This window comes from Ricinus communis, chromosome 8, assembly GCF_019578655.1.
Source record: "Ricinus communis isolate WT05 ecotype wild-type chromosome 8, ASM1957865v1, whole genome shotgun sequence".
Classification (NCBI taxonomy): Eukaryota; Viridiplantae; Streptophyta; class Magnoliopsida; order Malpighiales; family Euphorbiaceae; genus Ricinus; species Ricinus communis.
The window spans coordinates 9,796,610-9,817,227 of NC_063263.1; the positions used below are offsets into that span (position 1 = coordinate 9,796,610).

The 20,618-nt window shown below is 30.5% G+C and overlaps 3 protein-coding genes across 8 annotated transcripts; 2 read left to right on the top strand and 1 right to left on the bottom strand.

Moving 5' to 3' along the window:
• Positions 1 to 512: 512 nt before the first annotated feature.
• Positions 513 to 3,454, top strand: LOC8271346. 3 transcript variants are annotated; one of them, XR_001535106.3, is made up of 4 exons: positions 513 to 937; positions 1,049 to 1,172; positions 1,713 to 3,068; positions 3,196 to 3,454. XR_001535106.3 is itself a non-coding variant. In XM_025157062.2 (2 exons), the coding sequence occupies exons 1-2, from the start codon at positions 725 to 727 to the stop codon at positions 1,806 to 1,808; spliced, it is 309 nt and encodes a 102-aa protein (XP_025012830.1). In that variant the 5' UTR covers positions 605 to 724; the 3' UTR covers positions 1,809 to 2,113. The 3 variants fall into 3 exon arrangements, 1 of the variants encoding a protein (XP_025012830.1); XR_001535105.3 differs by having other exon boundaries at positions 516 to 937; positions 1,057 to 1,172; positions 3,196 to 3,452; XM_025157062.2 differs by lacking the exons at positions 1,049 to 1,172; positions 3,196 to 3,454 and having other exon boundaries at positions 605 to 937; positions 1,713 to 2,113.
• A 1,147-nt stretch (positions 3,455 to 4,601) lies between these two features.
• On the bottom strand, positions 4,602 to 10,995 carry LOC8271347 (cyclin-A2-4). 4 transcript variants are annotated; one of them, XR_001535101.2, is made up of 13 exons: positions 10,855 to 10,995; positions 9,342 to 9,685; positions 8,691 to 8,970; positions 7,758 to 7,894; positions 7,464 to 7,556; positions 7,074 to 7,207; positions 6,452 to 6,527; positions 5,890 to 5,966; positions 5,766 to 5,799; positions 5,516 to 5,665; positions 5,295 to 5,429; positions 4,965 to 5,121; positions 4,602 to 4,882 (listed from the first exon to the last, which is right to left on the bottom strand). XR_001535101.2 is itself a non-coding variant. In XM_015718293.2 (12 exons), exons 2-12 carry the CDS (start codon positions 9,624 to 9,626, stop codon positions 5,068 to 5,070), a joined length of 1,455 nt encoding a protein of 484 aa, XP_015573779.1. In that variant the 5' UTR covers positions 9,627 to 9,685; positions 10,855 to 10,995; the 3' UTR covers positions 4,602 to 5,067. The 4 variants fall into 4 exon arrangements, 3 of the variants coding, with proteins under 3 accessions (XP_015573779.1, XP_015573777.1, XP_015573778.1); XM_015718293.2 differs by having other exon boundaries at positions 4,602 to 5,121; XM_015718291.3 differs by having other exon boundaries at positions 4,602 to 5,121; positions 10,785 to 10,934.
• Positions 10,996 to 18,166: 7,171 nt separating this feature from the next.
• LOC8271348 (stemmadenine O-acetyltransferase) lies at positions 18,167 to 19,896 on the top strand. The gene has a single exon (XM_002517489.2). The coding sequence runs from the start codon at positions 18,167 to 18,169 to the stop codon at positions 19,505 to 19,507; it is 1,341 nt and encodes a 446-aa protein (XP_002517535.2). The 3' UTR covers positions 19,508 to 19,896.
• Positions 19,897 to 20,618: the final 722 nt, after the last annotated feature.

The following is a 20,618-nucleotide window of genomic DNA, read 5'->3' on the forward strand; positions in this document are numbered from 1 at the left end:
GCAAATATTCAGACAAGCTTAACTAAAAGTTGATTACTTCTTGGAAATTAATGAGACATTCTCAAACATTCTGAATTACATTTACAAGCAATCAAATCGTGAATCCCAAATAATAAATCTAATCTTGCAGTAGGGTATGTTCACGTACTTAGCAATTGGGATCACAGAAAAGAAAAAGTGGAAAGAAGCTATTAACGAATTCAAAAGGCACAAACAAACTTCACCTCAGAAAAATATACAATATTAAGTACACAATCATTGTGTTGATGGAACGGGGACCCTTTCAATTACTCTCTTGCCTGCAAATGCAATACAGGCTGAAAATTGGATCAAAGATAATAATTATGTTGCTAATTGATTTTTCGTATGCTAATTTACCTGCATGCAATTGCTCTTATTGTCCCTGTCTTATTTTTATCTGCCACTCAATTGTTATCTTCAATCAATCTTCACCAAGTCAGGTATATTAGGGTTTTATATATCCATGTTCAGAACTTCAGATTTATACATTATACATTTATAATATTCATGGATCTAGCTAGCTAGAAAAAATTGCTGCCACTATCCTTCACAATGAGAAGATTCTATTGTTAGTTAGAGAATTGCTAGCTGTATTGTCATTTCTATTTGACATTTTCTTCATTTCTAGTTGTTATACTATTTTATCCTATTATGGCAGCAGCTATATATATAGCCAATAGGAGAAGAATGCAATGATTAGTAAATGATCAATACAAATTCTCTACTCTCATCTAATTCTTTCTCTTTCTCTCTCTTTTTCCTTCTCCCTTGTTCTTTCTTTATTTTTCATCTAAATATTCTATTCTTTCTTAGATCCTTGTGGAGTTTGCTGGGTAATGTCATAGGTACACGACAGCGGATTGATTGTCGGGCAGTAATTAGTGAGCAGAATCATCTAAGCTTACTTATTCAAGAGGTAATATTTGAATTATTATATACTTTTTTATATATTTATTCTAGGTTTACACCTACTTTTATCTTAAGCATTAATTACTGTCTAGCTATTAGCTAATTAGTTTGGTGCTAGTTTACTAGGCTGATAATGAAGAGAAAGAGAAAGAGGAAAAGGCAGATCAACTATAAAAGAAGCCACAATAAATTCAGAAGACACCTCAAATGGATGGATGGTCAATCTTTTTATGTAGTTTATGGTATTAAATTCATTTCATATAGTCATATGCTAGACTGCAGCTTAAAATATATAATAAATCTACTCATATAATTAGTGCGGTCCATAGATTTAATCTATTAAATAAAATAAGGATTCTGAATTTTAATTTCGATTTATTAATATTAATGTGCAAGACAGCAACAGATAACTTGTCATAACAAAGGTGTTCAAATATTAAACCTACGTGAAGATATATTTTTCTTGTTCAACTACAGAATTATTAGTATAATTATAAGAATTGCAGATCTACGACCATGCCCAATGGTGAATTCCAAATCGTTTAAAACTTTTAAATATTATCAATATAAAATACATTTTGAAAATTATCATAGAATAGAATGGAAAGAAATTATAATTTCTTTAAATTATAATTTCTGTAAACCTAGTTATTCAACAGGTAACTTGCGATTAATTGTTGCGGTACAGCTTCAACATTTTCATTTGAAGCTCACATTTTGTTTTATAAACTTACTTAACCATTATCTGTATAACTAGCAGCTATTTGATGCTAATTTTCCAGGTTAATGTAGCGACTGATAATGAGGTTCATTCATCAAACCATGAAGATTATGATGATGATGAGGAGGAGGAGGAGAAGAAGAAGGAGAAAGATTAACGATGATGCAATGAAGAAACGAAGAACAGAACTTTAGGAGGCCATCAATAATAATTTGTTTTCTTGCATTTATATATGCTACTGAACTTAAATTCCAAGTGTTAATAAGGTTTGTCATGACTCTCAAGGTGCAGTGGATTAATTAGTTGATAGTTAGCTACATCAATATCATGGTCCGAAATTAGTTTGCATATCTGTTAACATTAGTTATGTATGTCTCAGCAACTGATTCTGTTTTCTGCTAAGCATATGAATCAGCAATGGACTTCCAGAATTCTCAATATAATTACTTCCTTCTCTCTTTCTTTCCTTTTCTCTGCTCTGTTAATTCTCTTATAACTTTCCCTCTCTTTCTTGTCTGCTAACTAATTGTTATTTGCTTGATCTAAAACCAATTCAGCAAGTCAGGTTAATGAACCTGAGTCCTGTCAGGACTTCTAACATGCAAAAATCAATTGTAATTATCAAGGTAAGATAAAACTGCTACGTTTACATGTTCATGGATCCAGCTAGCTCGCGGAAGAGCTAAGCTTGAATGTATTTCATCATGTGTTCTCTTTCTGAACTCATTCCCCATCAGTTTAACACTCTGGTAAAATAAGGCTTTCAAATTATGGCCTAAACCTGACTCAACCAACATAACAAATCTTAGAAATCAATCTAGATATGTTACATATATTCCAAGTTCTTTCAAAAAAAAAAAAAAAGGAAAGAAAGGGTTATTTCCTGCATGATGATCTGTTCATAGAGTTCATAACTGATGAAGTTTCTGCATGATCTGCTAAAGAATAAATTATCATGGGAAAATGGGGGAGCATAAATCATATGACCATGTATGTTCATTCATATCCTATGAAGACTGCATATATATATCAATTCATATTCAATCAAACCCATTAGCAGAATAACAACAACGGCTGATCCAAAACCAAAACAAATTCATGAATATCAAGTTGGAAACATCCAGTACCTATTCAGAAAAAATTTAGCGGACATCGACGTAATAAAAGGATTGGTCATGGTGCAGAATGGCAATCTGTTCCTGGAAAAGTATATCATAGCTAGTGGGCTGCAGCAAACTGTGGGGGATCAAGGACTTCGAATCCTTGTAGTCGTTGTGTTACACTGAAGCGCAGACGCGAAACTCCTGCCTTTCACTTGCTTGCGAAAGACTGGAGGAAAGTTTTCAAAATCAATGATTATCATTTTTACGAAGGATTGCAAATCGATTGTTGAGCAGTAACTAGTGAGCAGAATCAGGTAAGTCTACTTGTTGAGGGGGTAACATTTGACTTGTATTGCGATAAATTTTTTGTGTATGCGTTTATTCTAAATTTACATTTAGTTTGATCTTAAGCATTAATTTGGTTTAATGCTAATTTACTAGGCTAATAATGAACAAGAGGAGAAGGCAGATTCACCATTGGCTTGTGATAAAGTACAGAAGTGAGAATAACTACAGAAGACAACTCAAAGATGATGATCCATAATTTATAATTTTATGTTACTATTTTCTATTTCATCTAATTATATATGCTGGCTAGTCTCTGTCAGTCTCTTGAATTTTCAGGACTGCTTTATGCAATTCAGAAGCATGTAATCGTGTGTTCTTTGCACAACAGTGTTAGTGCAGCTCTAAATATAACAATGCTAACACCCAATTCTTAACTTTCCAAGTGATTACGGCTTCGTATTGTTAGAGACCAATGTATTCTATGTAGTTTCTCCTCTATCTGCTTGTGGATTTTTGCAACTCAGATAAAAACTAAAAGGACTATTCAGAAAAACATTGACACAAACAGATATCAGTGGTGGCTTAGTTGTAGTGAAAGGTGCAGCCCCATTACTAAAAAGTGATAGCTGGACTTAATGATTCCAGGACTTGAAATCAAACTCTACTCACCTGCATGAAATCAGTAACTAGTCAGCAGAGTCCTACTACTAGCCTACTTATTCAACAGATAACTTAATTGAGATGCATTTTTACAGTTTTACTCTAAAAGGTTCAAATTTAGTTTTCTCTTTATTTTGGTAGCTCAAATGGACCTGTTAAATCTTGCAATGAACTAGACACTTCATTATTTAAGCTTCACTTCTTTCAATTATTTCCAAACAATTTGTCGAGGAAACAGCAGATGATAATCTGCCCTCTGTCTTTTAAGAATAATAGAAACGTTTCCCGTTTGTGAAGACACTTGCTAGAGAACTTCATACCAGAGTTTATACGTTTTTTGTAATCATCAAGTAATTTCCAAACATATAATTGTTACTTCTACACTTGGTTTAGTTTTAAGTATAATTATTTTGCTCATTTGATACTAATCAATTGGTTCAAGAAAAATATTTACGATGAATAAATGCGAAGATACAAAAAGAAACATAAAAGATGGATAAATAAAACAATGAACAGTCTGAGGCTTCATTAGTTTGCAAAAAGGACACAATATCGCAGTTATCGAATCAGGCTCTATAATTTACAAAAATCAGAATCAAATGTCAAAGTTCTGTAATTTTACTGGTTCAAACAAGCAAAAAAAAGATCCGTTTAACTCCATTTTCATGATTAAAGGTCACTTGTATGATTCTTTGTTTGCTGTTTCCAGCCACTTTCTGCTCCTGTTTCATCATAATCAGTCAAAATATCTATCATCCTATGGTGATTGGCAGGAATATGAATATCTTGCTGGTATGCTGTTATGAGCTTAGTTTCCTGATTTTGCTCATTGAACATTTTTTTTTTCTTTTTATCAGATGTGTGCAAGGTAGCACCTTCTGCAACTGTAACCCATAAAATTAAATCCAAGAAGCAGAAAAGTTCAATAAGTAAAATAACAAAATAATCTCCAGCTGTGCAAAAGTTACAAAGAAGAGACACAACTGATCCAATGCTGCCAAACGCCCAACGGGTTACATTCTGTCTTCTTAACTTTACAATCTAACAAAAACTTTTTGGTTGTTGACGTGATAAGAATATTGAAAAAGATAGTTACAATAAACCTAGCTTAGCTTAGTGGCATGGCAGACCTGCTCTCAGATATAGGCCTTAAAATGACATAGGTCAGTAGTACTGAAACCTATAAAAAATTATGTGGAAATTGAAGATCAGAAATGTATATAAATGACGAAAGAGGGTTATGACTCGATATCAGGTACAACCTCAAGAAGGAGTTGACAACGTCCAGAGCCTCCAGAGGAAACTTCATTTGAGAAGTGTTTGTGTTAGCAACCACTTGAGTAATGTAGACCAGTGGACTTGTTTTCAAAATAATGTTTCTAGCAGTCTTGGAGAAGACAAAGCAGCTACTGATTTGTACTGCAATTTAGAAAAACAGCCTGATTATGCAGCTGAAGGAAATCGTACACCAAACCACATGTAATTACCATGAAAGTTGATATTTCTTTTGAACAATATATTAAGAGCAACATTTGATGCTCAACTAATAAATTGCAAATAAAGAAATAACTTCAGCAATATTTGTTTGATACCTTTTGCTGCCTATACTTCATGCGTATAGCATTCAGAGGACACACGTTGGTGTTTAATTGTAGGTCTTGTAAAGCAACAACTGTGGTTTTAATGTCCAATGCTTTATAAGAAGTGTAGTGTTCTAATGTTGGATTCTGATAGAAAGAAAACTGAAAATTAGGCTCCAAACAAGAGTCTAAAACAGTGTAGATGGACAGATGATGGGAAGGAGAATTTATACCCAAGGATGACTTGTCTGATCCAATGTCCATCTAGCAAGAAATACAGCAGAAGCAGCAATGACTGAGGGGAGGAAGTTCAAGAAACTGTAGTCAACCAATGTCAGCTCCGCCAGATAATCGGCCAAGTACTCCAGTTCATAACTGGGGCTCTGCACATTAGCATCAATATATGAATATGAAATCTTCTCCAAGATTAAGGACTGGCAGAAAACTGTGTAGACATGACACGAAGTACTCAAACCACATTACCTTGTAAGAAGCCTGTGCTGCACGTAGAAATCTCCTGAAAACCAAAAATTTGCATAAGATCCTCTGAGTATTTACAGGACTTCTGGATCTTTAACAATAAAGGTGTGAAATGATAATGTAATACCTGAGAAAAGTTTTGGCAGTGGGAGCAAATAATTGAAAGCCGAAATATTTCAACGCAAGACTCTCCATCTTTAACACCTGCAAATTTATTGTCGTCCAGAATGAAAAATCACAACTATTGCAACATATATGGAAATGACTACTAACATTCAGAAATTGTCATCAAGGTAAGTAGATAGCAAAGTAACTATTTTCATCCTCCAAACTGATTTTTTCTTAGTATATGGAATCTTGAGGACCAAGTACATATCGAATCAGTAGGGCTCTTACCCTATTATTTGCTTTTTCTAGCTTTATATTTCTTTTGTTTATAATGGCTCACTGTTATCCAGCAATAAAGCATGCACATTGAAGAAACTATATAACAGCTTCTTAACTTTAAAATATATTACATGATCACTGTTCACTAATATTAATTAGTTCTTTATAGGCACTTCTAGTAATCTAATAAATAATGCATTGATGAGGTATAGGTATGAAGAGAGCAAAGATGTAAAACTTAATGGGATAGAACTTTTAATTCAAGAAACAAGCATGCCAGTGAACCGAGAAACTGTTCATACCTCCCCTTGTGTGTACGTGTTGTCAGTAATGAAGCAGAATTCCTCCACACGTGGTGCACAAATTTCTTCATATTTGCTTCAAACAGAGGGAAATTAATTTAACATCATATGAGAAAAGGCAAGAACCTAATTTGCTATGTGCGAACGAACGCATTTGAGCACAGCTTTAACCTAAGCACCTACCAATGGGACCATTATTTTGCAAATGTATATCAGTCTATATGAGGGAAGACATAATATAAACTTTCGAGTTCCTTTTCTAGTCTAAACTTTTTTAGAACTCTCCTGTCCGATAGAATCATTTCTTGCTTTTAAGTCAGCCTACAAATCTTTAACATGGAAATGTATATCAATCAATCAACTGGATTAAGATGGTTTTTTTATGCTTGAATTAGTAAATTGCCTCTCAGATTGTCTCAAATTATTGCTAGCAGAGAGTCATATCTATACTGAGTTTGATATTCCACCGAGTCCCAGCCAAGCATATTAATGCATGTTTATTTTTCGTTTAACTATCTACATAGCACACAAGAATACTACAAAAGAATGAATATCAGATAATAATTTAGGATGGTGCACCATCAGAAATGTAGTAAATGTTATTATTGATCTGAAAACTTACGAGGCAATCAGCATGCAAGTAATACCAAGTAGTTGAAGTCTCTGTCTTTCAATGTAATTTTGAGAGAGAAACCAATCTATGAGATACACTGTGAGATAAAGTGTATCTGCCACCAACTTATATTCCTCTGATACCTGAAACCAGTAAATGGATTGATGTATCAATTACTTCCTTTGGAAGTCAGATTTCATGTGGAATTTTAAGACTTCAATTATGTTATAATAATATCAATTTCTATTAGAATTCAGATTTCATGTGGAATCTGACTCTCTTGCTGAAGAGAATAGTCTTTTTTGACAACCAAATCATTTAAAGGCAACCAGGACTAATCCACTTGAGTATGACAGCATAGAGAAACAACAGTGTAATCTAGGGTGAAGACATACAGACCTCCACAAGCCAATCAATCAGAATCCCTCTCATGCTTTGAGTGATATCTCGCTGGATTGTTTCCATGTAAGTAGACTGTGTCCTGCGGACAAGCTGTATAAAAAGAGAAATGAAACAGAAGAAACTATCAATATCTTTCGAGACTTTCATCATTCTTTCCCCTGATTAATACTTTATCTGTCTTTCTGTTGCATTCACATATAAATGATTATATCAGAAAAATGTTCTGGGATATGAAGAACAAAAAACATGAATTTCTTTTCCTGCACAAAGAGTGGTGGAAATGGCACAAACCTCAGCAACACGTAAATTGCTATAGATGTCCGAAGCATAGGAGCTGCAGAGTTGAGGATCCTTGTGATCACAATCAATGTCTTTAACATCTGGATTACTAGATATCATCCCACCACCAATGAGGCTTTGTTTCTCCACTACAGACATTTTAGACAGAAAAATCATTACTTGCTGCATGCAACTATACAAAGACAAAAAGAAAAAGGAAAATAATCATCTTAAACATTTGTGGCCCACAACACCATCATTCATTCACACTTGAAGAAACCTTTACTAATCCTCAGTAACCCAAATGCATTTTACACCTCTTTGTTTCATAGACACATGCTATAGCCAAAGACCTGGGTTTGCAAACTGCATTATCATATAGCCTTAAGAAGTTAAGTCTCATGTTTCTCAATTCCATTTTGCATAATAGGCATTGAGGCTTCAGGGTGCAACTTTCATGAAGATTGCTAGGTTGACTAATTGGAAATAAAACCTTGAAGTTTAAGGAGTTAAAAATGTTAATTCACAGATTGGCATATAAGGGTGTTGATCTCATGTCTTTGTTGATACTTGAATTCTTCTCCCCAATAAAGTGGTTGTTTTAATATCTTAAGATTCCTCATGAAAGTTAAGATTTAGTACTCCCTACTAGCCATTTAACAATTTGAGCTATTTACTGAATAACTGCTCCTGAACTGGATAGTCTCACAAAACAGCTATTTCACTACTATCATGAATTTCACTTCATTGAAATCTAATTAACATAAAAAGCAGGTGTAAAGGAAATAAACAAAACATGTAAACGACAAATGTTAATACATCTTGAACTAGGATCATAAACCTCACACCAAAAAATGCACTTGTTTGTTTCTAAAACGTTGGCATTCAACCAAGTTATTAAGGTTGTCATCTTTTGAAGTGTTGAAATGCAAAAAGATGGCATACATTGATTTGCAGGACTGCAGAGTTGTGATGGCACTCTGGAACATGGTTTTGGAACCCAATGGTTACTTGTGCCGAACTCCCTTACTTTATTTAGCTGACAATGCTCATCTTTCTCCAAAGTAGTTGAAGATATAACTTCTGATTTAGGTTCTGTTTTTATAGAATCTTGCAAAACTTTTATCTTTGAGTCAGCTTGGAGACGTGGGGGTTCTGCAGCACGCGAAGGAATCACTTTGGAAACATTGAGCTGGCCCTTTTTAGCCTGCTTTCCGTTCTTAGCCTGGTAAATCAGTAATTGAAAGGATAAACAGTCAGATTCATGGATGCTGAGAATGGAAGAAGAAGTAACAAGAACTATGGGAATAAATTGGAGATTCATAGGGAAATTAAGATCCAAATTATGTATAATCATACATATCATATTATCATAGTACAAAGTACTTTAAAAGTTCAATTTCATTTTTTGCCTCACTCCATCTTTGTTTAGAGTGTATAATAATAGTGGAGCATCTATAGGCATTTCAAATATGTAAGGAAAATCAACCATATAAGAGGCTTACATATAAATTCTATTTTCTTTTAAGCATTCACAATTGAAGTTACTTAACGAAAATAGATATTATCAAGAGAAAAGAAGTATAACTCATCAACCTGAATTTTAGCTGCACTGAAGCAACTCCTATAAGAACTCTCACAGCAAACATTTGTGACATCCCGAAGCACTGCTCTCCTCTTTGCATTATCAATAGCACTGGTGTTGTTCTCATCCAAGGCTGCTCTTTTAGAATTTGCTCGCAAAATCCGCTTCTGCCCTTGTTGTCTGGTTTCCCTCAAAGGCAGCACCTTGCTAGATGCACGCAAGGCAGCTGCCCGTGCACGTGTTATCCGAGCATTATGATCTCCCATATTAACAGGAATCATATTTTCCTTCTTCATTTTTACAAGCCTTAGACGAGAACAATACTAAAGCATTACAGTCAGATTAGGAGAGCAACCTGCAATAATATGATTATATCAGAGCAAGCAATAAGATACTAAAATCTAAGTACATGTTCATCTTCAAAAATATATGAAGTGCCCTAGCAGGAATTTTCTACGTCAAACCAACCCTGTCTAAGAGTAGACAAAACCTGCTATGTTTGTGCGTTTATAAATGTAGTAACTTCTCATTTCAAATCATCAATATATATTCTGTTCTTTTATCTTTTGCCCGAGAAGTATATCATACTCGAAATATCATCAAATCTTTGGATCTTTACAGATCAATTTGAAAAAAGATTCACATTTCCATGGATAAATTTTCTTGGAAAGATCATCAAATCACTCCAATGTCAAGGTCATCCATGCATCTACAGTTCATTTTAAAATCACCATTGTTACCCAAAAGTACATTCTTCGCGAGAGAATTTTCTCTTTGAAACAAGCATTACCGCATCAGAAAATTTGAAAATGTCGAGCAATGAGATGTAGAATCAGAAAAATTCACTTATAAACCCTGAAACATTGGGAAATAATCTTTTCATGAAGATGAAAATCAAGAAAATGAAACAACCCAATTTCCATAAGCAAAAAAAAGAAACAAATTGATATCCGAAGCTTGAGATTTTAACAAAATGAAATTTGGTTCCAAGACTTCAAGATTTCCCTGTTGTAACCTCATTCAAGAAAATTTTCGAATTTATATTTCCAAACATAGAATTCTTCGTACCAATTTTTTCTTTTTCTTTTTTTTTTTTTTTTTGTATCCATGTTACCTTTATATAGGACGACTGTTTCCAAAAATAAACAAAGGCTGGAAAAAGAACAATAATAAGCAAGGAAAATCTCCTTCTTTCTTTTTCTGGGTTCAAATAATTTATAATTTTGACAAGAAAAAGCAAAATGCAGCTTTCGTTCACATCCCACATTTTCCGAGCAACCAAACGGAAACATATCTTAAACCAAAACTTTATGGAAAACCCATATACAAAACTTCAAAATTTCCAAGAGTAAAATTAACCCATCAAACTAAAATCAAAAAATAAGCAAATAACTTATAAAACACCAAAGTTAAAGAACCAGGGAAAAAAAAAAACAAAGAAAAGAAAAACATACATAATCTTGAGCATGAAAAATGTTGATCCATATAATTAACAACATTATGATATTTAGATTCAAAAAGAACCTGTGTTTGTCTTCTAAGCTCCAAATAAAAGCAAAGAGTGAAGAGAGCTTAGGAAGAGAATGAAAGAGAGAGTGAGCGGGATAGTGCAGAGGTTTAAAAAAACAACCATGGAAATAATTAAATAAATTAAAAATTAAAAGACAATCTTAATGTTTTTTTTTAATAGAAATTTGTATTAAAAAGATAAAAAGAACATTGACCGTTTGACTAGGCCTAAAAGAGGGTGAAAGACAGTTCATTAGTAGGAGTTAATTTGAATTAATTGAGTGTAATTAAATATTATCTCACGCTTAGTATACATCACTGGATGACGAGGGAGATCTAGATCATTTTTGGCTTTTGTTCTGAACTTACTTTCTTGCCCCTGTTATTTTCTGGTTATTACTGGATACTGCGGGTTTGACTGCTTGACTTGTTCGTTTTGGTTTGAGGATTAGCGGGTATTTTAGTCATTTTAGAGTTCATAATTAGATTTTCAGGTTGGATTTGTTTAAGGATAGTGTACAAAAAGAAAATGGATATGTTTCCCATATTTTTTCCAGATCCCAAATGTTTGTATTTTTGACCTTTTCTTTATGAATTATAACAGGCAGCACCAGTATTTTTTTACAGCATATTTTATATAATTTTAAAGTTTTTTGTTAAAAATAAAATAGATATATATAAACATTAGCACATTCAGTATATAAAACTATTTATATGCTTTCTGACTCCCAAATGTATATTATTTATGGGTGTTAAAAGAGAGTAAGTATTTTTATAAGGCAAATTCATATAATCTCAAATTGTAAAATGATTGGTTAAAGCTAATAAGTAGGTGACAAATTGATTGTAAACAGAGATGTGTTTTGTCTTGTTTATTTAAATTTGTTATATTTATTTTCTTTTATTTTATAAAAGATAAATATAATAAGTATTTATAGAAAAAAAATTATATAATTTTAAATTTCAGACGATCACACGATTAAAAATATAATGTGACCTGCAAATTAAAGTAAAAATATAAAAGCCATGGTAATATAAATAAATATATTTACTAATCTACATTGCCTTATTTATCTGAAAGATTTTACATTTATTATTATTGTTTTATTTTGTTCATGAATAATGAGTAGAGCGTTTGTCTTTGATATGATTTCAAACTTCACAGTAATTGGTTAAAGCTAATGATGGAGTGGTAGAAAAATAAAAAATAAAAAAGTCAATGTGGACAGATATATCCATATTCCAACTGATTTTTCATGTTAAATTATTGTAAATTATTATTATTATTATTCTGTTTCATGAGTAAGAAGTAAAGCAAGTATCTTTTTGTAAAAGAATTTTATTTTCAAAGTGTTCTTGTTAATTTTGATATTCTTTTTAGTATTATTATTATTATAATAGAAATTTCAAGCTTTCAAATAATAATAATAACTTTATATACTCATTGTTGAAGGAAACTCCAGAAATTAGTGAGAGGATCTTAATATATGAAATGAGATGTATAAGAAAATGTTAAACGTTGAGTGACAGGATCCACTTGAATTACGGATCTGTTAAAATTATATTTTTATCAAGAAGCTATCTTTTTTAATTCACCTCAAATAAAAATAATATTGAAAGACTTCCTTAAAAATCTGAAATAAATAAAAACTAATTTCAACTCAAACACATGGCACACAATATAAAAATAAAGTGTACATTAAGAGTACACCAAATTTCCGATAATTTTAATTAATGAGATAAATTTAAATAATTTTACATATTTGAATTGAATTGAGTTGGCTCATTTGCACTCCAAGTTAAGAGAGGGAATAGATAGATTATTAAGTTGGAGAAATTATTTGAAATTTTGAAAAAAGCAAAGCCAAAAGGGAGGAAAGTAACAAGTGAAGGTTTTGAAATGGTAACGGGAATTTATTACAATTTAAAAAAAAAACACACGTGATGTTGCAGCCTTTATTATTACATCTTAGTATTATCTCCTACTACTGGGAAGGTGACCTGGACCCCACATGATGGGTGACATAACCTCAACCTTTCCTTAACCTTGTTTGTTTAATTATGTAGTAATTTTGCCATTAGTGCCTGCGGAAACAGAATTTCAAAAAGATTAGAGTACCCACCCACTCACACCCTTGTTTTCATTAGTTTCAGGCTAATTTCTCCCGCACAAGAAGGTCAGTCGGTGGGTGGGTGTCTCCCTTACTTCATTTCTTATTTACGTGTCCTTTGGTTGCCTGCTCTCTTTCAAATCCTTCTTCTTCTTCTTCTTCTTCTTCTTCTTCCCTTTTCCTATATGGTTGTTTAATTGAAAATCTTTAAATTCAGAATTTTATAAATTTAATTTAAATTTATCTTTCAACAAATAAAAAATAATATAAATTTATATATTTCTAGAAAATTTATAGAAGATGAAAAGTTTTAAAAATCTAATCATTTTTAAACGAATAAATTTTTTTTATAATATTTCAATATTATTTCAAATAAATTTTATTATTCCAAAATTATTCTAAATGAAAATTTGTATTTTATTTTTTAATTTAAATGTTAAAACTTTATAAATTTATAAATTCTAAATTCATAAATCTTACTTAAATCCTAAATTTTTTTAGAACCATTTGGTCCAAACCATACATACATTTTATAAATCAACCGGATTTAAGAATTCTATATTGGTTCAATTTACCTTTTATTTAAAATAAAAAAAATAAGAGAAAAAAGATAATAAAAGAAAATTACGTTTCTGTTTATATTTTTTTTTATATATTAACATAATAATAAAAAATAAAAATAAAAGATGAAATTTATTATTTATTTTTTACTCCTTTAAATAAGAGTGAAAATAAATAAAAGGGTGAAAAGAAAAAGAGAAATATTTTTGAAGCTTATTTTCTTTACCTCTCTCTATTAAATTCTCAAATATTGGGTTAATATTAGTTAGCAGAATAATTGCAAGGAAAATCTGCCATGCTTTGTAGAATTCAAAAAAGTGAATGATATAATGAGATTTAGCAAATTTATTGGCAATTACAGTTATATAAGTCTGTATTATGGTTCTATATTACAGTTATAAGTCTCATATTTTTATTTATTTTCTAAATGGAGTAAGAGACATGAGATGGGTCCATTTGCATGGTGGAATCCATCTCATCATGTCCCTTGGTCCATAGCCAAGACCCGCTCCAGCAGAATTTTATTCCTTACATTCAATTGAAAAAACAAAATGTGACCTAAGGATTCTGAAAATATAACAGTATAGTACTTGATGCATAAATGTGATGTGCAGATTTGCCATATGACACATTAATAAATTTATTATAATTTGAATTTGTGTGATTAAATTAAAAATAAATAAATGAGAGAATACTAAAGCTAAATAAATAGATTTTGAACTTAGACGTAATAAATATTAAAATAACTACAACTAGTCATTTGGTTAGTTAGATTTTCATCCTTCTAAATTGTTGGTATCTCTTATTTTTTTAATAATAATATCTAACATTTGTAACTGGGATTTAATTTGACGTCCAGTTGTTACTTAAAATTGAAATTCTTCTTCTAAAAATTTAAGATTGAATTGAAAGGCATACCATGCCACTGGAACTGAACATCGAGATGGAAAGCCGAAAAATTAAACCTGTACTAATACCATATTATAAATTGAATTGATTTAATTAAATTAAAGTTAAATAAATGAGAGGATATTAAAGTCAAACAAATAGGTTTTGAGCTTAGATCTGACCAATACCAAAATGACTAGAACTAATCACTTAGTTGGTTAGACTAATATATTATTCCTTAATAATATAAAATCTCTAATAAAATTAAATCCGACTCATAGTCTATTATCGAATAAATTCTTGTGTAAGAAATTAAAATCATACTTTGAAATTATAAAATATAAATAGAAATAATACATTTCCAATAAAAACACTCGATCCATACTTATTTTATAATAATAATAATAACCTGAATCTGAATCTTTAATTGATTAATGTCAATAATATAAAGACTTAATTGCCAAAAATACCCTGAATTTTGGACTTGTTAATAAATATAATACATAATTTTAAATTTTAAATTTCAGCATTATAGTTTGATATTGATTTCAATTCTAATTTTCAGTGTAATTTTCAACCAAGTTTGCTAATATGGCATGAATTCCAACGATAATAAAAACGAGTCAAGTCAATATTAAAATTATTTACACATCTCGTTATTAAAATATTATCATTTAAACACATAAAATTAATTTATTTTATTTTCTTCACTTTGAAACTTTATTTTTCTAATGTGCTTAAACGGGTAATAGGAATGCTAACTTAGTTCCTCAGTATTTTTGTTGCCGCTAGAGTTTATGCCACGTCAAAAAATTTGGTTAATAATCACCAAAAGCTAAAATTGAAATCAATATTAAAGTATGATGCTGAAATTGAAATTTTAAAAACTATATGCTAGATTTGATAAAATTTTTAAAATTTATGATTATTTTGCCAATTTAAGCCTAATATATAAATATATTATGAAACTTTTAATGAATACATACAAGGCTTAATTGCCAAAAAATTCTATACTTTGCACTTATTATCAAATCTAGCATGAACTGTTCAAATTTTCAATTTTAGTATCAAACTTTAACATTGATTTTGATTTTAACCTCCGGTAAAATTATCAACAAAATTTATTAACATAGCGTGCACTCCGGCAACAATAATAAAAATGAGGAATTGAGTCAGCACCATCACTATTAAAATATTATCGTTTAAGCACATAAGATTAATGAAACTCCAAAATTAATAAAAGAAAAAACATTAATTTATGTACTTAAATGATAATATTTTAATAATGGAACGAATTAACAACTCTAATATTGACTCGGTTCTTTTTGTTGTTCTCGAAATTCGCATCAAGCTAGCAGATTTGACAGATAATTTTATTAAATGCTAAAGTTAAAATCATGTTAAAGTATGATGTTAAAATTGAAAATTTAAATACTATGTGCTAGATTTGATAACAAGTGCAAAGTTTAGGATTTTTTTGGCAATTAAACCTATATACAATGGGTATCAAAGTTTTATTATTATTTTTTTTTTAGTACCATATTCATTATTTGTGATTCAATTAATGGTACCTATTAGAATATCGGGTGGTTATTTATTGATGTGTTAATTAGGGTCATATGCTTAAATGAACTTTCGATTGTCACATTAGTAAAAAATCACCGAAATTCCAATGAGTACTGACATCACTAAGAATGTAGAATAACAACAATATAATTTGTGTTAACTAGGAACTTTAGGAATAATGTTTAAAGTTTGAATTAATTTTTGTCTTTCATTTGTGTTGTAGGTATGTATTTATAAAAAAAATGTTAGTTATTTCCATGTGGAATGGTGGTTCGCTTATTGAGTATGATAGCGGTCTAGGTGGGGGCTATCGAGTATTGATGAATTCTTAACTAGTATAGAAATTTAACTTTATGTGAGTCTCCATTGGATACCATCCATTGTAACATAAGTAATAAGTGTATTATTAAAAGAAAATAAATTAAAAAATTGATACTATTTAAATATAAATAGAAAAATTTTAATACAAGTAAAGTATGTGAATGATAAAATGCAGTTTTTTTTTTAATATATTTTCTTTGTATTACTACAATGGTGTTATTTATGGTCATAAGAATTAGAGGATGAATGAAAATAAGAAAGGAGACAGGATTCATTCACATTCTATAGATCCAGAAACAAATAATTAAAATGTAGATCTTCAAATGGGTTCTTCTGAAAACTCATTCATTTGCTCTGTATATTTATTTTGCTTGAAGTTTGAGGTTTGAATAGTAAGGAAACACACCCTTTGTTGTAATTGTTACTTCTCCCCTGATGCCCAATTTTGTAGCTTGTCTCTATGATTATACACAAAAGAGAGAATAGAATTTGAGAAATGCTGCAATTTGTCCCTTACTAATGAAATTACCAGTTTTAGCACCTGTAAATTCTGTTCATCTTTTTTTGTTAAATTGTGAGTTAATTATTTAAAACGAATTAATTAAACAAAGAAGACTAAATGATTATTGTTAACATTGAAAAATAGTTTATTTTCTGCTTTTTTTTCTTAAAATTTCTTTTTCATTCCTTATCATCTTTTATATATCTTCTATTGTTATTATTATATACTTTAATCTATTTTCAATTTTTACTTTCATTCTTCGAGATAGGATTTTCAGTCTTGACTGCATGTTTTTTTAATTGTATAAAAATAAAATACTGACATTAAATCTAAAAGTATTTTATAAGGTACACTTGGCAACTTACATTACAAAATGAGCTAATATTTCAATTCAAGAAATGAAATATATTACATAATAATTTTTTATTATAAATAAATTTATAACTTTTAAACTATATACTAAATTAAGAATTTTTTTAAATTTCTTGAAGTTGAAATAGAAGCACTATATTGAGTGTCCTTATGTCAAGGAAACATGTTACTAATAGTGTTCAACAATTCGATGGGATGTTTGAACCTGCTGTTATTGCATTCCTTGGACACTGCTTCCTTGTGTATAGGATTTTGTTTCCTTATGTTCATTCATTATTTTAGTAAATACTTTTTCCTCATTTTAATGAATTTTTTTTTTTTTGCTTTTATAGCAATTTATTACATTTTATTTTTGTCTTTTTTGATAAATTATGAATTAACTTTTTAGTTAGAATATTGTGAACAAATAAGAGGGCCCGAAAATGAAAATTACTAAACTAATAATAAATTGAAAATATTGCAAAATAACTGTTTTTATAGTAAGAGAAAATATATTCAGAACTAAAAATTAAAACATTATTATTTCTTCTATTTTTTTTTTAATTTATTAGAGTTTAATAAATAGAGACTAGAGGTTGCTATCTGGAAATGATAACTCAAGACAGACACTAGAAATTAAAATTTGATTATTTAATTGAAGATCTATTATTTTCTTTTTCTTGTATATAATTTCATTTAAATAATGATCCTAAATACTAGAGGGAGAAGAAAATTATTTTGTTTCTTGTATATAATTTTATTATTATTATTATTATTTAGTTTTTAAATAAAAAGATCTTTGAAGACTTGAAACATTCCCATAAGTATTAATTCTCATAAATATTTAACGTAATTCATTTATAGGTATGTAATTTGATCTTCAGTAAGTGCAAAATTTGATATCTAATTAAAAGAAACGCCAATTTCTATATCGAAAGTTACACTATAAATACAGAAACATGGAAAATTGAAAATAACAAGAGCAAAGCTTTAATTACAGCACAATTTAGATTGAAAAGCGCACCAAATGAAGGTTGAGATCATCTCCAGAGAAATGATAAAGCCATCATCTCCAACTCCTATTCATCTTAAAGACTTTAAAATATGTCTTCTGGATGAGTTAGCTCCTCCATCTTATGCCCCAATCCTTCTTCTTTATTCTTCAACTGATTTTGTTAATGAAAATTGCTTCTCTGCAGTAGCAGACAAGTTAAAGAAGTCACTGTCTCAAACTCTTGTTCACTTCTACCCTTTTTCTGGTAAACTGAAAGAAAACCTGAATTCTATTGATTGTAATGACGAAGGTGCTCTCTTTCTTGAGGCTAAAGTTAATGTTGCGCTCTCAAAGATTGTCAAGAACCCAGAAACTAATATGCTGTGTCAACTTTTCCCTTTTGATCCTTACGATGCCGCGGTTGATGGGGAAATTAGAGTAACCACTGGTGTTCAAGTCAATGTTTTTGAGTGTGGTGGTGTTGGAATTGGTGTGTGCGTTTCTCACAAAATTGCTGATGGTGCAACCATGGCTTCTTTTATCAGTTCTTGGGCTTCATCAGCAACTGCAACTGGTAGTGATGATGATCATCAAGCTTTTTCTTCTCCTCGGCTCGATTCGGCTATGATATTCCCACCTAAGGGTATGGATATGATGAAACATTGTAATATGGTTATTAGAAATGAGAAAATAATGACTAAGAGATTCGAATTTGATTGGAAAAAGTTGGCTAATCTAAAAGCCAATATTGATGCAAATGGCGTTAGTGAGAAGATAAACCCTACGCGTGTGGAAGCTGTGACAGCACTTATTTGGAGATCAGCAATGGAAGTGAAAAGATCAATATCAGAGCAAGATACAATCCCATGTTCTATTGCTACGCATTTAGTGAACATAAGGGAAAGAATGCGTCCACCATTGCCAGGGCACTCCATAGGTAATCTTTGGCGGCTAGCTGTAGCACCATATCTCGAATTCAAGAAAGACGTGAAACTACAGGAATTAGTGGGTCTTATTCGAGAATCAATACGCAGAATTGACAATGATTACGTGACTGAATTGCAAGGAGAAGATGGGTTTGAAAAGGGTATAGAACCACTTAGAGAACTAAGAGAACTAGCTTTATTAGGAGGAGAAGGAGTTGAAGTTTATACCTTTAGTAGTTTGGCAAGATTTCCATTTTATGAGATCGACTTTGGATTGGGAAAGCCAGTAAAAGTTTGTACAATAACAATGCCTATTAGGAACTGTGTTACTTTGATAGACACAAGATTTGGCGATGGAATAGAGGCATGGGTTACCCTCACTGAAAATGATATGGCCAAGTTTGAATGCAGTCAAGAGCTTCTCCAGTTTGTTTCAGCTGCTACTTGATGCTGAATGCTGCATGCTGCATGCTGATCATGCCTTCAAATGAATATGCCACTATATATGTTTGTGTTCTTTTGGTTCATTGATATTTTTCATAAAAGAAAGCTTTTACTATGTCATTAAAATCGGAGGTAACCTAAACAAAATCTTGAATTAAACTCTGTATTGATCACTTGCAAGCCACTTTGAAGAATACTATAACTATTTTAGAGCTTTAATTGGGCTTCTGTAAACTTCTTTAATTGCAAAGGGCTTTACGTTTTTTAAGCATTCCATATAACTTTGAAAAGAATAATAAGAATACCTATATTTTTTTTATATAAAAAATACTGTACTATATTTATTTAATGTTTACTGTATGAAAATATAAAAGATATAGTCTTCTAATCTTTTTCTTTTATATAAATACGGCTTTGATTGTTTTTAGTTTTTTTTTTTAATTGTTTGTTAGTAAAACAACAACTGAAAAATAAAACACCATATTTAAAAAATGATTGAAATTAAGATATTTCTGAAAAATTTCTATAATTTTTCTCTTTTAGTGTCTATCACTTCCATCCATCTAAACTTTAATTAAAGTTCAATTGATTAAATAAACAGTTTTCTTTCATTCAAAGATGAAAATTTGATACAGAAAACATTTATGGAATTCACAATCAAATTTGTAAAATCAGCTCTTATACAGGATTATTGTTTTCTTATACAAATATTTTATAAAAATAGGGATTTTCTAAAGTAAAGGTTTAGTGACTATTTAAAATCACAATCACACACTATACAACTCTTACCAATTTTAAGGCTGTTGAAACCAACTTATACAAAAGAGAAAAAGAAAAGCCTTTGGCCCGCAATCTGGTTTTCAGATTTGGCCCCCTCCGATGATGAGGTTCGTTAAACTCGAACACTTAGTAATTGATAGCAAAATAATTGAAAAAAAAAAAAAGAAGAATAGAATATAAGATTTAAGAGAGATTTCTGTTAGAATCTCTTTTGATGTTCTTGGAGATCGATATTTTAAATGTGAACTGCCAATTCCACTAGGATTCCAGAATTCATGATGCACCCATGCAAGGACTAGGATTATAAAATTCTTTCTTCTTTATTTGGCTAGTGT